Here is a 17,546-nt window from a genome sequence, read left to right on the forward strand (position 1 = left end):
GTCCTGGGAATTTCCCATCTGAAGGTGTTATTTTCAGCATCAAGTTCTTATCTTTTCCAGTTCTTTAAAGTTTTCGTTATGGAAATTTTAAAACACGTAAAAAGGTAAAAAGAATACTATCATGAACCCGCATGTACCCATCACCCTGCCAGTCTTATTTCATCAGTACCCCTTCTAATACTCCCTCCTTCTCCTCATGATTTATTTTGTAAGCAAATACCAATCATCATACTATTTTGTCTCAGACTATTTCAGTATATGTTTCTAAACTCTAAGGACTCTTTTATTAAAAACAAACAAACAAACAACAAAAAAACATTACCATTAGCACACCTAAAGACCAACAGTAAAGAATAGAAAAAAAAAATAGAGATAATCAATTAAGCCTGACAACTGAAAAAACACACAACCTAAAAGTTGTGAGTAATGTTTTATTCAGGGACCTTACTGAGGACTGTAGCCCAGGAGACAGCCTCTCAGTAGCTCTGAGGAACTGTTCCAAAGAGGTAAAGTAGGAGCCAGGATATATAGGAGCTTTTGCTGAAAAAAAAAAGCCATGTAGTCAAACATCAAAAGATTACTGTTAATCACAAACAGCAGACATCTCAAGTTAATGATTTTATTGCTTGTCTCTGTATGGGAAGATGCAGGGGTCTGGGCTCATTGAAATTATTCCTTAGATATGCATCTTAACTATCTAGGGCCAGTATCCTGTTTCTCTCCTTCCTGAATTCCCCTCAGGGCACACAGCTGGGAGGGGCTGAGGTGGGGACTGCAGTGGCTGATAGCTTGGTGGTGGCAACATTCTTTGTTTACTGAAACGGCAGACAACATTTTTTGTCCACAAGCCAAAATATGTTCTTCGAAAAGATCAACAAAATTGACAATCCTTTAGACTGACCAGGAAAAAAAGATTCAAATTACCAAAATCTGGAATGAGAGAGGGGACGTTACTACCAACTTCATAGAAAGAAAAAGAATTATAAAGGAATACTATGAACAACTGTATGCTAACAAGTTAGATAACAGAATAAATGGGAAAATTCCTAGAAAGATATAAACTACCAAAACTGACTCAAGAGATAGAAAATCTGAATACACCTATAACAAGGAAAGAAACTGAATTATTAATTTAAAAATTGACTACAAAGAAAATCCCAGGACCAGATGGCTTCATTGGTGAATTCTATCAGACATTTAAAGATAAATTAGTACCAACTATTCACAAACTCTTCCAAAAAATAAGAGAACACTCCCCATTCACTCTCTGAGGTACTATCCTGATAACGTAAGGAGACATCACAAGAAAACTATAGACCAAGCTCTCTTATGAACGTACATGCAAAACTCAACAAAAATACTAATCCAGCAACATACAAAAAGGATTAAATATCATGATCAAATGGGATTTATTCCAGGAATAGACAGTTGGTTTAACATCTGAAAATCAATTAATGTAATACTCCACATGAATAGAATACAGGACAAAAACCATAGGGTCATTTCAATAGAAGCAGAAAAAGCATTTGACAAAATCCAACACCCCTTCATAATGAAACACTCAACAAACTAGGAAAAGAAAGGAACTGCCTCAGCCAGATAAAGAATATCTATAAAAAGCCACAGCTAACATCATACTTAATGGTGAAAGCTTGGATGCTTTCCCCATAACATCAGGAACAAGACAAAGATACCTGCTCTCACCATTTCTATTTAACGTTGTACAGGAGGTTCTAGCCAGAGCATTTAGGCAAGAAAGTGAAATAAAAGACATGCAGATTGGACAAGAAGAAGTAAAAGTGCCTCTATTTGCAGATGACATGATCTTGTATATAGAAAATCCCAAGGAATCCACCAAAAACCTATTCGAGCTAATTAAAGTTAGCAAGGTTGCAGGATACAAGATCAGTGTATAAAAATCAATTATATTTCTATACATTAGCCATGAACAATCCAAAAATGAAAATAAACTTCATTAACAGCAGCATCAAAAGGAATAAAAAACTCAGGAATAAATTTAACCAAGGAAGTACAAGACTGATACACTGCAAACTACAAAACATTGTTGAAAGAAGTTAAAGAAGACCTAAATAAATGAACAGACACCCTGTGTTCACTGACAGGAAGATTTAATACTGTCAAGATGGCAATATTGCCCAAAATTGATCTACGGATTCAGTGTAATCTATATCAAAACCCCAGCTGGCTTCTTGGCAGAAATTGACAAGCTGATCCTTGATTTCATATGAAAATTTAAGGAATCCAGAGTAGCCAAAAGAATCCTGAAAAAGAACAAAGTTGGATGCACACTTCCCAATTTCAAAACTTATTACAAAGCTTCAGTATTCAAGACTCTGTATTACTATCGTAAGGGTAGACATACAGATGAATGGAATAGAACTGAACTCAGAACTTAAACCCTCATACTTATGGTGAATTGTTTTTTGACAAGGCGCTAGGACCATTGAGTGGGGAAAGGATAATCTTTTTAACATGTGGTGCTGGGACAGCTGGGTATCCACAGGCAAAGAGTGAATTTGGACCTGTTTGTCACGGCCTACACAACATTTAAATGCATCAAAGACCTAAATGTGAGAGCTAAAACTATAAAACTCCTAGAAGAAAATATAGGAGGACATCTTCCTGACCTTGGATTAAGCAAAGCCTTCTTAGATATGACACCAAAAGCACAAGGGGTGGAAGGAAAAATAGATAAATTGAACTTCACTGAATTTAAAACTTTTATGCTTCAAAGGATACCATCAAGAAAGTGAAAATACAACCCAAAGAATGGGAGACAATATGTGCAAATCATATATCTGATGAAAGACTTGTATCTAGAATACATAAAGAACACTTAGAACTCGGTAATAAAAAGACAAGCTAGTTTAAAAAGGGGCAAAGGATCTGAAGAAGACATTTTGCCAGAGAAGATAAATAAATGGCCAGTAAGCACATGAAAAGGTGTTTAATATCATTAGCCATCAGGGAAATGTAATCAAAATCACAATGAGATACCACTTCAGACCCACTAAGATGGCTAGAATCAAAAAGACAGATAATCATAAACTGGAACCCTCATACACTGCTGGTGAGGATGTTAAAATGGTGCAACCACAGTGGAAAACAGTCTGGCAATTCCTCAAAAGGTTAAGCATAGAGTCACCATATGACCAAGCAATTTCACTCCTAGGTGTATCCAAGAGAAATTAAAACGTGTTCATTGTACAGACACACACACACAAACACACACACACACACACACACACCCCCCGTGGCCCCAGTGGTCAAACTCTGATTGTCCGGCAAGCCATGCTCTCTTTCTATGTGGAGGGTGTTTTCTTCCTTCTGAATCAATCTGCTGTTGTAGGAAGGGATTCTGTTTTTCACTGGTTAGAGGAAAAGTCGTTTCGAAATGTCAAAGCCGTTACAGAAAGTTAAGTTGCCTTGATCGGCATTTTTACGTTTCTTTATTCCTCGGTCTTGGATTATTCTTCAGGAAAGGATTTTATTTTCACCCTCTGTTATCTGAGGGTCTGAAGCCTTGAGATTAAACTGATTCGCCTTTGTTTTACTTTAATCATTTGTCTTATTTTCCCTTGATAACATTTTTGTGAAGATATTTAGTGTCCTTGCTGCAGTGAGTTTAGGTGTAATTTCTGTCCATTGATTCGGTAATTGCTCTAAATGTTTTTCTCCCAGCATCCAAAAGGCTACGAGAACGGCACACACAGATTTCGACTGCAGAAGCAAGTGCTAACCGAGGAGAGGAACAAACCTCTGGTGAGTTGCACACGAGGCCGCTTGGCAGGAAGGCAGAGTCCTGCCTCAGTGACATCTGTCACAGACATCCAGGGTCTTGTATTTCCTCAGTTTGCCTTTGTTAGTTTGTAAATCAAATTTGTAAGCGATTCATTCATCTGACAACTGTCTGCAGCATTCAGGGTTGCAGCACCTGTGCCACGGACATCAGTCCCAGTGTCCTGTGGAACTCACTCACATCCTGGGGCGGGACGAGTGTGGGGTACAGAGAGAAAACCAGCAGACAGAGCCGTCCAGAGAGGACCGAGCAGGCACTAATTCAGGCCTGGTCTTGGGAGCTTCCCTAAGCTGGTGGCTTTGCGTGGAGCTGTCAAGGAGGTGAGGAGTGAGTCTGCACGCACCTGGCCCAAGGGGGTTTCAGGTGGAGAGAGCATAGGGTGGTCTGGGAATAAGAGGAGCGACCCGAAGGCAACAGAGAAAGTTGACTTCCAGCGCTCCGCCCCTTCACTGCCCCTCCGTTATACAGAAGAGGAAGTTGAGGCACGGAGATGCTCAGTTCCCTGCCTGGTCCCCTTCACAAGTGGGGAGGCCAGGATGCTGTCCAGGGCCCTTCCCCAGCGCTGGGCTCACCCTCCCCTCTACTGTCAAGATGCAGTCAGACTCCGTATCCACAGATGTGAAACCCGCCCATACAAGGGCTGACTGTACTAAGCCATTGTACGTAAGGGACTTGAGCATCTGCAGATTTTGGTCTCCGCGGGGGATCCCTGGGACCAATCCCCTACAGATCCCGGGTACCAAGGGATGACTGTCCTTCCAAGAAATTCCTCCCATTGCTTCTGCCTGGCTGACCACATGGAGCCACAAGGGCATTTTAGATTTGGTTTTAATTCTTGAAAGTATAAGATATTCTCTTTTCTTTTTAAATCAGTTAGATGTACTAAACAGGCTTCTTACTTTTTTTTCTTTATTGCCCAAGGAAGTTATTTCTGGTGGTTGAAATAATGGAAGAGGGAAAAATGGTGTCCCATACATCTTGGTTCTTAGATCTTAGTGAAATTCAACTGAAATGCTTTAAAATCTCTACTCACTTCTGAGTTTACATCAGAAGCAGGTGTCTTAGATTGGGCTGCTGTAACAAAAATACCCTAGACTGGGTGGCTCAAACAGTAAACATTCATTTCTCGCATTTCAAACCTTTGTTTCTGGAGGCTGGGAAGTCCCAGATCAGGGCACCAGCGGGTCTGATGTCTGGTGAGAGCCTTCCTGGCTGGTAGGCAGCTGCCTTCTCTGTGGATCCTCAGGTGGCGGAGCAGGGAGAGAAGCAAGTTCTCCGCTGTCTCTTCCTATAAGGGTACTAATCCCATCATGCGGGCTCCACCCACATGGCCTCATTACCTCCCAAAGACCCCACCTCCTAATACCATCATATTAGAGATGGGGGTTCAACATACAGATTTTGGGGGAACACAAATATCAGTCCATAGCATCAGGTCTTAATCAATGTCCAAATGGCTATAATTCCTCTCCACTTGTTACTGAAGACTTATCTTTTCCTTGAGGCAAGAGCCAGGCCCTGTGTTCTAATGTAGTTACTGACCAGTAAAGCTAGCTCTGTCTTCTGAGCATAACTTCCCTCTTCCTTTTTTCTGTTCCTTCTATTAAAGTCTATTCACTAACATGACACCAAAGAGACAGTTACATATTTAGCAGCCCCCGTACGTCCTGTTTCAGGCCTGGCCACACCACAGGCTGACTTTGATGTGGACATGACCGGGCAGGTGTTGGCCACAGTGGATGGGTGTCCCCTTTCAGCAGGCCCCTGCGCACTAACCAGGCTTTGTTTGGTCCCCGCCCTTCCGTAGCTTGGAGAGCTCACGTGCTGGAGGTGGCTCTTGGGTCAGCAGGCAGGATGTCCCACACGTTTGGCAAGACACACTGGTGTCACCTTTCCCAGGGTGACCTGGCTCAGATCCATGGGCTTGGAGTGGAGCCTTACACAGGACCCTGATCACGACTGCTTTTCAGCTGGGACTGCTTAATTCCCTTCTATGCCAGGCATGGTTCTTAGACTTCGTGGGGAAATACATAAAGAAGGGGGTGGGCAAGGCAGAGAATGTGAACAAAGAGAAAGAGGCTCCGGGGTCTCTTGCCACACGGCGGACCTGCATCCAGCCCTCGTGGGTGTTGATCGTGTCGTCTTGGGGATGTCAACCTCTGTCGTCCTTGTAGTCACATGTCCTTCATGTCATCCTTGGCTTCTCTGAGGGTCTTTTTAAATTTTTTTTCTTTTTAAATTCTTTCCATTTTGTGTCCTTATTTTTTATTTTTATTTATTTTTGTTTATCTTTTTTTAAAATTTATTTTCTTTGACATATAGTTGAATTACAACGTAGTGTTAGTTTCTGCTGTACAGCAAAGTGACTCAGTTATACACATATATATATTCTTTTTCATATTCTTTTCCATTATGGTTTATCACAGGATATTGCCTAGATACCCTGTGCTCTACAGGAGGACCTTGTTGTTTATCCGTTCTCTATATACCAGTTTCCACCTGCTAACCCCAACCTCCCAATCCAACCCTCTCCCACCCCTCTGGGGGCCTTTCTGATTGGCTGTGGCTCAGCGGCCACTAAAGAGCGCTGAGTGGGGGTTTCGATGCTAAAGGTTTCTCCACCCAGCGTGGCAGTGCAACTCCGTCTGAGGCCAGCACGCGGTGAGGCAGGGCTAAGCCGTCTTTCGTGCAAACTCCCCGTGTGCGTTTGCTCTCGTCACACGGAGCCCTTTCACTCTGTGCATGTATAAACCTCAGAGGAGGGTCCCCAGCTGAATAAGCCCCCATCCCACTGAGGGCTCCCCATCCCAGCAGATCCCTGGGGGCTCCAGGCACACCGCTTGCCCTGCCCTGTCCTCCCAGCAGGTCTCTGTTGGCTCCGAGGAAGAGGAAGCCTTGCTCTCCTGATTTGCTTTGGAAAACCCGCCATGACCTCACGCATCCCTCTGTCTCCTCCAGACACTGCAAAAGACTGGACTTGGGTGGCTGGGACGGCCCCCACCCCCCAGACTGTACATAAAGGATGAGCGGGTGTGGGCAGGAGGCCCATCCTCAACGAAGACAGGGCCTTCCCTGCCTGCCTGAGGGGCTGCTCGTGGCTTAGAGCAGAGGGGCTGGACCAAGGCTTTAAACCAGCCCAGTTTACAGAACAGGGAAGGGCCGGGTGCTGACCCCACGCTGTGACCAGGTGGGTTTCCGTGCTGGACCTGCGATTACTACTGTCCTGGCTGAGCAGAGTCTTTCCACTTTCTTTTTTCTCTTTATCTGGCTGCATTTCATGGTCCACCAGTCGGACCACTTAGTGTTAAAAAAGTCTGTCCTGTGGTTCTCAGCCTTGACTACACGTCGGGCTCTCCTGAGGCCTGCCCCTGAGACTGCTGTATTTGGTCTGGGACACAGCCTGGGCACCGGGGTCTCTCAGAGCCCCCAGGAGATGCCAGGGTTGAGAACTAAAGATTTCGTCTCCTACACTGGACAGCCGGCGTAATTCACAAGAGAAAACTTTATTTTCAAACTCAAATCATAATTCTCTGTTTTCATGTACCTTTGCGGAATTGTCGTCAGGAGGATGTTCTGCTTCCACATGGGGGTTTGTCGTCTGCATCCTGAAACATCAGAGCACGTGGTTACCTGCGACCATGTTCACCAAAGGCCGGTTCTCGACGCCTGAGTCATGGTGGGCGCTGGGCTTCTCGGTGATGCAGCCCTTGCTGCCCGAGAGGTGAAGCGCTGGGTGCTCAGTGCCCACAGGGCTGCAGTTGCTGCAGCCTGCCAGCCCGTTTCCCAATTTCTGTCTTTCACCGGAAGAGAATTCTAGTATCAAGAGTGGGTTACCGCAATGCATTATCATTTTTAAAAAATTTAACTGCATTTTTTAATCTAACTCGCATAGATTATAGTGAGATAAATACAATAAAACCTATTTGGTTTTGTGGGAAGTCCAACATACATAGAAACATTTCTTTTTCAATCCTTGACCTATAGAGTGCCCTCATGAAGGACACTGTTAGATCATCCTTGCTCTGACTTGATATCACCCCCCAGAGTTGAGGACCACTGTTCTTTGTTTTAATGAAGATAAACTTTGTCCTTTAGGGAGGTCCGGAATCAGAATTTATGAAAGAGTGGAATTGGTTTATGAATTTTAAAATAATATTGTTTTTGATCATGTATGTCCTTTGTGAACTCCTTAAAAAATACAGGATCATGGAAAGAATTTATTGACATCTCATACAAATTACATGTAATTCTACCATTCAGTGATAACCATTGTCGGTTTAGAATTTAGCTTTTTTCCTATAAATAGATCCTTTAGTTACCTACTTACATAGGTACATATTTAAACATTCTTTGAGATCATAATGAAAATGCGCTTTTGGATGATGTCTTATTACTTAATGTATCGTAAGCACCTTCCCATGTCATCAAATCTCACAAACTTTTTTTTTTACAACTGCAAGATATTTATATGGATGTACTTCAGCAATTTTTCTCAATGATGGTGTGACATTAATTTTATCATATAAGTATTTTTCCACTTCCCAAATTATTTTTCACAGAGTCCTAGAATTGTTGGGTCAAAGGATAGGATTTTGTGTGTTTTTAGTTAGTATTTCCCAAAACCACGTGAATGTTAATGGTCATAAAGCAATGGCCACAGTGAGGATGTTATCCAAGGCGTTCCCCGAGACCTTTAGTGGAGCAGCTTATCACACCTCAACCAAATAGACTACCTGGTGACACCTTTTCTTTTCTTTTCTTTTCTTTTATCTCTTCAACGGGATCTGTCTCCAGGACCCAGAGATGCAGTGCTTACTGCTGTCGGACGGAAAGCGCTCCGGCCACCAGAACCACGTGGTCATTCTCCCAGCAGACGGCGGGGGCGGCATCACGGCCATCAGCTTCGTAGGGGCCTTGAAAATTCCCGTGAGTACACGTGCCCAGGAGAGTTTCCAAAGGGGGCATTTATGCTTACTATGAACAGAAACTGGCCTGTTGATAATCAAGCTTAAAAAGAGAAATCCGTGATTCTGTAATCCATAAATTAGAAATCCATAGCATGAACCAGAAGTTGCAGACAGGTCAGCTCAGGAATGAATAAGGCTGCATAATAGTAAATTATGAGGCTAATTATTAAGTAAATTATGAGGCTAATAAAGCCTCTTAATAGTTATAAAATATATAGGTATATTATGTATATGAAATTCATGGGCTCCCTCAGCAGAGCCTCTGGGGAGCTATGCAGAGGACTTTGAGCAGCTGTGTTCTTCTAACGGGGAACCGTGGCGGGTGATGAAGGCAGAGCCAAGAACAGAGGCAGGATGAGAGGAGAGAGCACACCCTGCCCCTGGGGGCCGGGATGGACGACCCCATGGACCACACTCAGAAACACCTGGGCTCCTGCCCTTGGGTCCTATTCAGGGGAACAGACGTGGGTCTCATGCAGGAAGACCACTTCCCTCACGCTGGCCTCGGGGAGAACCAGCAGAGAGAACCCAGAGGCTCTGTAGCGACCATGTGGGAGCTGGAGACTAAACAGTGCACCCAGAGCCTTCGAATCATGGCCCAGAAATGAAAGAACTGAGAACTTCGGCTTTAGAACAGAAACTTCTGCCAGCGCCCAGATGAAACTGGGCTGTGGAGGGCCCTGTTGCCGGTCTCCTGCCAGAAGAGAATGTTGAAGGCCAGGCCTGGACTCCTGGGGTCACTAAAAAAGATCTCTGTGGGCTGGCCAGAGGAGACGCTGGTTCTAAATTAAAAAGTTCTCTTTTAAATGTTGCTAAAAACAACAAGTAACTTTTCTGTTGCACCTTATTGTGTAGCCACCTCAAATACTTCTGCTAAAAAGTAGGGTGCACACTATAAATAGAAGTGGGGTGGCGGAGAGAACAGGCTTCAGAGCCCTGGCCTGGCCTGACCTGGCCCTGCTGCAGATGAGTTGGGTGTGCCTGGCAAGGGTGTTAACCACTCTGGGCCTCCATTTCCTCCCTGTAATACAGGCTCAGGGCCTGAATTACTACTTAATGCTGTTCTGAGGATCAAATGAGACCATTAACTACACAATAAGCACAACGCCAGGCACACGGTAAGCTTGCAGTGCATCACCCACACGCACCCTCATACTGGCTCTGACCGTGAAAACATAACTTGCTTCATTTCAAAGGCACTGACACGAATTGCATATTGTGTGCTTTGCCTAGTGTTGAGGGGTGCTCGTAACTCTGCAGTATAGCCTGGGAGGAGCAGGGGGGTGGTCAGTACCTTAGTGTTACCCGATTTCTCACGCAGGTTTCCCAAGTGATATCCGGACTTATTGTCTCACAAGGGCCACCTCTTTCTAAACGCAGACATAAGATGGAACGCAAACAAGCATTTCACAGTAGCCGTGGGACTCCAAACCTCAGTATCCTTCCTCGTCAAGATCTACGTTTCCCTTTTGGGCGTTACCAAACTCAGGGCCTGCTGCTTGCCCTCGAGAATCAATACTCGAGAGGCAAGTGTTGGTTAGAAGGGAAAGTCGCTTTAATCAGAAAAGCTGACAACCTGGGGAGAAGGCGGACTCATGTCCCCAAAACCAACTCCAAAGAGTCTGCTCGGCCATGAAACTTTTTAAAGAGAAAAGGAGAAGGAATCTCAGTTAATCATTGAGATAAGGGGTCAGAGTTGTCACCGTCCCCCAGTGTGTGCAGGCTTGTGCGCAGGCTTGTTGACTTCTTGTGATCTTTCTTTAGATGCTATCTTGTTCACACAATTTGTTCACAGCCTTACTGACAGGGAAGCTAAGGAAGAGATCTGGTCATCCATTGATATTAATTCCTTATTCTTCATTTTTACTTCCTTGATCTAGGAAAGAACCAACAGGGTAGGCAAGGTATTGTGTAATCAAAAGATTTGACAGATGTGCTTAGGCCAGGGACACGTAGACCATGGGGGTGCCTGGTTTAAGGTTAGTTACAGTACAGCTCTGCTAAAGTGACAAGAGAGAAGGGGCATCTCCTGCAGAGAGCTCTTTCCTTCCAAAAGCTGCTGACAGATCCCCCTTGTCAGAACATCATCCCATTTCTGTGGGTTCATGGGGAAAGGTTCATCTTCTATAACTTCTTCATGCGGACATAGGATGCCATATTCTCAGAGTGGGAGAAGTTGACATGGGGCACCTCTTTGCTGACAATTTTAGTTGCCTGCTTATGTACATGGGCAGAACAAGCTACAATTATTGGGTTGGCCAAAAAGTTCATTCAGGTTTTTCCATAACATCTTATGGAAAGACCCAAATGAATTTTTTGGTCAACCCAGTATTTTGATGCCCACAAAGACATAGGTTATTATGTGCAATAGTGTTAATCCCATTCTCTTGAGACCAGTTCTCGGAATTGTGCTAACCATAGATCCAGTACTGCTGAAGATGAAGCAGCTTATGTCATGGCTACAGTCTGGTCATCATGCAGTAAGCTTTTTCCTCTGGTGGCAGTTACAGTATCTGTAGAACAACTCAGGAATGTGCATCAGATACTGAAAGATTCGGTGACTCTGTTACCCTAGTTATTAACTGCTCGAGCCTACTCCCTTGTGACTCAGGGAGGCCTGGGAGACTTCAGCTTCTCTACAAACAAGAGGCAGGGGCATGGAGGGGCCTTTGTACTTGGAGGGGGAGGGGGCGTTGCAGGGTTCTACCTGGTTCCATGGGTGTTTCCCCAACACCCACTAGTCTGCTTAGTCCCAGGCAGGTGGAGGTAGCCTGTGTATCTTACAGAATAGTCAGAATTGTTTGTGCTGTGTGTTTCCAGATCTCTGTATCCTTTGCAGTGATTTCAGTTTTAGGGGAAAAAGAAATAGCCAATAAATACTCAGTAACTAGGTGACTCTGCACAACATCTGTGCCCTTTGAGAACCCCTTTAATAGCTAAGTTTCAGAGAGATGTGGTGTGGGAATTAAACCAGTAGTACTTTTATTGACTCTGATCTGATGTAAAGACGTTGAATTTCAGCCTTAAAAGGTAAGAGTCCATATCGGTCAGTTCTCCAGTTACCTCACGTCCTCCACAGCGATACAGTAGCCATGCATCTGGAGGTGCTAAACCCAGACCCAAGATGTGGGCTGTTTTTACGGGAATGAAGTGCTGTGTAATTCTATTGCATATTTCAGCAAACCTGCTGAGTCCGCTTTTGGGGTGAACCCCCGCTCTCTCTCTCTTTCAGGGCGTGATAGAGTTCTCTCTGTGTCTACTGTTTGCCAAGTTGGTCAGCTATACGTTCCTCTTCTGGCTTCCACTGTACATCACAAATGTAGGTGAGTACCTGTTACTAGCGTCACAGCTGGGAAGTTCTGTGCAGGGGCTGTGGTCGGGACTCCCTTTTATCCAATGGTGTCTACAGTCTTGGAAAGGAAAGGGATGCATGTTGCTTTTGAATCAAACAACATGATTAGTAGAAATGTACAGGCCAAAAGAATTCAGACAGCAACGTTTTACTGCCATAATGATAACCTGGATGGGGTTTAAAGGGTTGACACGGTATATCCCAGCTGTGGCTACAAATCCCACGGGGTTCTTCCTATCTGGGGCAGCCTGCTTTTAAATGTAGGCTGCATCGGACTTGGGGTCACAGCAGCTGGTGAGCAGGAGAAGAGAGGCCTGAGGGATCTGAGATAATAACGGCTGAATAACTGACCTGGAAATGGCTTCTTGGAGATGAGCTCGAACTCTGGGGAGCGGACAGTTGGTCTCGCATTTCCAAAGTCCAGCCGGGGCTGAAGCTGTAGATTGTGACAGAGCAGACTTGCCCCGTAGTAACGTCCGCTCCCTGTCCTGTGCGTGACCACACGGGAAGATGGGCAGGGACCAGCGGCTCCTCAGAGGAGGGGTCCTGTGCAGGGGCTGCAGCTGCGGCTAAAGGGACAGGGATGGTCAAGGAGGGCCCCGAGCTCTGGGCCCCGGGGTCAGGGATTGTGAGGACAAAGCAAAGAAACCAGGGTCTCCGGGAGGAGCGGGCTGTAGCGAACGTGGAAAGAGGAGACATTTGGGACACGGGGGCTCCAGAGTACAGACCAGTAATTCCTGGCAGTGACGTAGGACCAGCAGAGGTGGATGGGAGCCCCAGGCCAGAGGGCTGAGTTTCTCGGGGATGGAGGTTGAGGAGGCCGTGAGGGGACCACCCTATGTTAGCAGGGACCCGGTCTAGGCGGGGCTTCGGAGCTTCTTTCCCGGGCTAGCGACCTCCACCCGTTACCGCAGGCAAGGCGCACGCAGCGTAGACAGGTGGGCCCTTGATAGGCCGGCCCTGCACCTTCCACCCCAGCGGTCTCCTGTGACTGCGAAGGGCTCACATCGTGAGTTACCGGCATTTACCATCTGAGGGATTGTTTGAAAAGAGCCGAGTTCCCGGTCTGTGCCATTCGGGCCTCTGGGAAGGGCAGGACCTGATTCACAGTCCGGAGGCTCCCAAACCTCCAGGCGCTGGCCAGCCGGAATCCAGCTTAAAGCTCAGGGTCTGTGCTAAGTCCAGCGATGGATCCTGAGCTGAGCGTGAGGAGACCTCGGTCCCCTCCTCTGGAGGAGAAGGTTCCAGCTCCCCCACCACCACCGGCCTGAAAGCTGGGGGTCGTATGGTCCGTGTCCAGGGCGCTCTTGCGGGCCAGCCCCTTCCCCAGGTGGTGCCCCACAGGCCCTGCCTCGCCTTCGGGCCGTGTCTGACTTCACGGCTGCCCCGAGGGGGCCACAGAGCAAAGGCGGGGCGATGCTTAGACTGAGCCGGGGGAACCCTCACCTTTCGGTTGGGAGTGTCCCGTTTCCATCCTCTCTGTGTGTCTGCCCGCAGAGTGGACTCCTTTTCCTCCTTCTCCTCTGAGAATTACTACCTTGATACTAATCTGATAACGGATCTAATAACTGCTGCTTGGTTTAAATCATGCTTCTGAAACAAAAGAATGTCGTGTGCGGCTCGCAGGCTGCTGCGACTTGCTTGCGGTGACGCTCTGCTGTCACGTTAATAGATCACCTTGACGTCAAGAAGGCCGGAGAGCTCTCCACCTTGTTTGATGTGGGCGGGATCTTCGGTGAGTTCATTTTTGTTCTACTTTGACTAAGACCTTCGCCACCACAGCGCTGCGTGAACGCCCGTGGCCTGCACGCCCTTTGAGTGGACTTCCAACTGGGAGGCCCCCGAGCCGGGCCTCTGAGGGCAGGTCCCTCCCCCTCCTGGGCCGTGAGCTGGTGCTCCCTGGGGACCAGGGCACGCCTCACGTGGGCAACAGACGGGCGGACCTCACAGGCAAAGGGGCTTTGAGACCAGCCTGAGGGCCGACCCCTAGACCTAGGTGCCCTCGGGTCGCGGGTCAGCAGCGCTGGGGCAGCTTCCTGCTCACGGGCTGCGGAAACGGGTCTGGAGAGGAGGTCGTTCCCTTCTTGCCGCTGCTGCAGCACGGGTCCTGCTTCCTCTCCACGGGGTCCTGCCCTGGCCACACACGCCCCTCAGGACCCTCCCTCTCCCTTGTAGGTGGGATCCTGGCGGGTGTGATCTCCGATCGACTGGAGAAAAGGGCCTCCACCTGCGGCCTGATGCTGCTGCTTGCAGCCCCGACGGTGAGACCAGCCCCCACCTCGCAGGGCCCCTGCGCCTCCGGAAACAGCTTGTCTGTCTCCCCCCAGCACACACGCCAGCTGCCCGGGCCCCCTCCTCTCAGGGCTCTGGTTCCTGGGAAGTGGCATCACCTCAACCCCAATCAGTGCCCCCCGCCCCCTCTCACTCTCCCCCTCCCCCATGCACACTGCACATTGCTCCCGGCACACTGCTCACTGCACACTGCACACTCCCTGCACACTGCTCCCTGCGCACTGCACAGTCTCCCTGCACACTGCACACTCCCTGCACACTGCTCACTGCACACTGCACACTCTCCCTGCACACTGCACACTCTCCCTGCACACTGCTCACTGCGCACTGCATACTCTCCCTTCACACTGCACACTCCCTGCACACTGCTCACTGCACACTGCACACTCTCCCTGCACACTGCTCACTGAGCACTGCATACTCTCCCTTCACACTGCACACTCCCTGCACACTGCTCACTGCACACTGCACACTCTCCCTGCACACTGCTCACTGCGCACTGCATACTCTCCCTTCACACTGCACACTCCCTGCACACTGCTCACTGCACACTGCACACTCTCCCTGCACACTGCACACTGCTCACTGCGCACTGCTCACTGAGCACTGCATACTCTCCCTTCACACTGCACACTCCCTGCACACTGCTCACTGCACACTGCACACTCTCCCTGCACACTGCACACTCTCCCTGCACACTGCTCACTGCACACTGCATACTCTCCCTTCACACTGCACACTCCCTGCACACTGCACACTGCTCACTGCACATACTCCCTGCACACTGCACACTCTCCCTGCTCACTGCTCCCTGCACACTGCATACTCTCCCTTCACACTGCACACTCCCTGCACACTGCTCCCTGCACACTGCACACTCTCCCTTCACACTGCACACTCTCCCTACACACTGCTCCCTGCACACTGCTCCCTGCACACTGCTCCCTGCACACTGCTCACTGCTCCCGGCACACTCCCTGCACACTGCACACTCTCCCTGCTCCCTGCACACTGCACACTCTCCCTGAACACTGGTCCCTGCACACCGCTCACTCTCCCTGCTCACTGCACACTGCCCCCCTGCCCACTCCCCCCTGCACACTGCACACTCTCCCTGCACACTGCACACGTGCAACAACGCTGCTTCTCACTCATCCCTGGCTTCACGTGTGCCGTGTGGACTGTTCCCTTTGGGACACCCTTCCCCCTTTCCCTCCCCCTCCCCCAACAGGCTCCTGCTCATTTTTAGGGTCCCTGCTGCAGCTGCCCTACCTGCCTCCCCAGGCAGCATCAACCCTCCCGTCACAATACAGGTTCCACTGCTTTTCGAGCGTTTAGTAGTGCATGACCTTGGGCGGGTGACTTCCCTCTGAGCCTCAGTTTCCTCATCTGAAAAATGAGGATGACAGTAGCACCACCTCACAGTGTGAACGTGAGGATCAAGGGGAGCATCGTTATACCATCACTGTTTTCACAAACAGCAACATCGTACATAGTATTATTACTTGTCAACCTGCACTCTAATTATTTGCCCATCTGCCACTCCACTGGGCTGCGACCGTCCCCAGAACAAAGCCCAGTCTTCAGTCGTCCTGGGGCCTTGGACACTGCCCAGCACAGACCCTCAAAGAACCTTGACTCAGAAGTGCTGAGTGTGGCCCCCTCGCCAGCCAGGCCCTGGTGTTCGGGACAGACAGCCTGGGAGGGGACACGGAGCTCAGGGGGAGCTGCCCCAAACCCAGGCCCCTCCCCTGGGAGCTCAGAGTGGGGACATCCCCCCTGAGTTCCCAGCTCACAGGGTGATCAGACCCTGTGTGTCTGGGACAAGCCTGGGGACAGTTTGCCGAGCACTCTGGACGCCTGTCTTTGGGTAGCCTGCCAGGGCGGTGTGGCCTTCCTTTCTAGGGGTTTCCACTGTCTGGTTGGCTGCCTGAGAATCACTTTTCAGAAATACAGGTTCCTGGGTAATCTCTCAGCTAGTCATGGTAAACCTTTGTCTTTCTCTGGTTTTGACACTGTTCACAGCTCTACATATTCTCTGCCATCAGCAAAATGGGTCTAGAAGCCACCATCGGTGAGTCTATGAGGCCTTTCTTTTCTTTCACACACATTTTTCTTTTTTGTCCACACAGCTTTGTGAAATGAAATTTAAAAATCAACAAAGAAGCATGCAGTTTGTGCAATGTGGCTAAAATTGTCCCCGTGTCCCTCTTTGGGGGATAGGGGGGCAGATGGGAGGGGCCCATAGAGACTCCTGCTCCCGGACCTGAGGCCTCAGGTTTAAGGGCCAGCGTGGGAGGGTGCAGGCCCCTGGGCTGGGGCGGTGAGAAGCTCTGGGCGCCCAGTGCAGGAGGCACTCAGAGAAGCCGCACATCCCCCGGAAGGCAGCAGGCGCGGCTGCGGAGACCTGCACCCCCAGCATCACCAGCCCAGGGGCACCGTCCCCTCTTAGCTGCTCTGTCAGCTGCCATTCTGGGCACAGTCGCTATTTTTAACTTCCTACAAGGAGCGTTATCAAATTATGGCTCTGACACTGAGTAAATACTTCTTCTGTTGTCACGTGACAGCAGTGGGGCTTGGTAGGGATCCCATTAAAAGTTATCCAGAGGGCAGGTTCCTGATTCAAGGAGACCATGGAGTTTCCTGGGACCCCTCGGTCCAGAAGCTTCCGCACAGAGGAATGTGAACCAGAGGATGGTCCGGGAAAGGGAGCCCAGGGGACAGATTATGAGCTCGGTGGTCCCACCCGTGCGGAGCTGGGCTGTGCAGCTTGGGTGCAGAGAGGAAGCCCTGTCTGCTGCAGGCGAGGCTGTGGCTGGTGGTGGCGTCCAGGCGCTCCCCCGCGTCACGTCTGTGGTCACGTCTGTGCCCGGGCGCCGGGGCTCTCAGTTCCTCTTGGCTTTTGACAACAGCTGCTGCCCATCAGGTTTGAGCAGGCGGGGACCAGGTCCTCTGAGCAGAGCTTGGATCTTTGGGAAAGTGTGATTGGACTTAGAGACATCTCAGGGCAAGTTTGAAGGAAGATGTTTGTGACGCTTGCCCCAGCAGTGGCCACTCCCCGCACCGGCCTGCGCGCCGACCCGTGTGTGATGCCGGGATGCCCACCTAGGGAGTA

At 48.8% G+C, this 17,546-nt stretch overlaps 1 protein-coding gene across 1 annotated transcript in view; it reads left to right on the plus strand.

Moving 5' to 3' along the window:
* SLC37A1 (solute carrier family 37 member 1) overlaps nt 1-17,546 on the plus strand; it is a 66,900-nt gene that overhangs the window by 35,571 nt on the left and 13,783 nt on the right. Inside the window, exons 10-15 of the mRNA XM_059921641.1 lie at nt 3,703-3,783; nt 8,615-8,746; nt 12,020-12,110; nt 13,812-13,874; nt 14,315-14,400; nt 16,457-16,505. Of these exons, the coding sequence (XP_059777624.1) occupies nt 3,703-3,783; nt 8,615-8,746; nt 12,020-12,110; nt 13,812-13,874; nt 14,315-14,400; nt 16,457-16,505 (502 nt within the window). The remainder of the gene's footprint in view (nt 1-3,702; nt 3,784-8,614; nt 8,747-12,019; nt 12,111-13,811; nt 13,875-14,314; nt 14,401-16,456; nt 16,506-17,546) is intronic.

Source organism: Balaenoptera ricei, chromosome 4 (genome assembly GCF_028023285.1).
Source record: "Balaenoptera ricei isolate mBalRic1 chromosome 4, mBalRic1.hap2, whole genome shotgun sequence".
NCBI classification, from domain to species: Eukaryota; Metazoa; Chordata; class Mammalia; order Artiodactyla; family Balaenopteridae; genus Balaenoptera; species Balaenoptera ricei.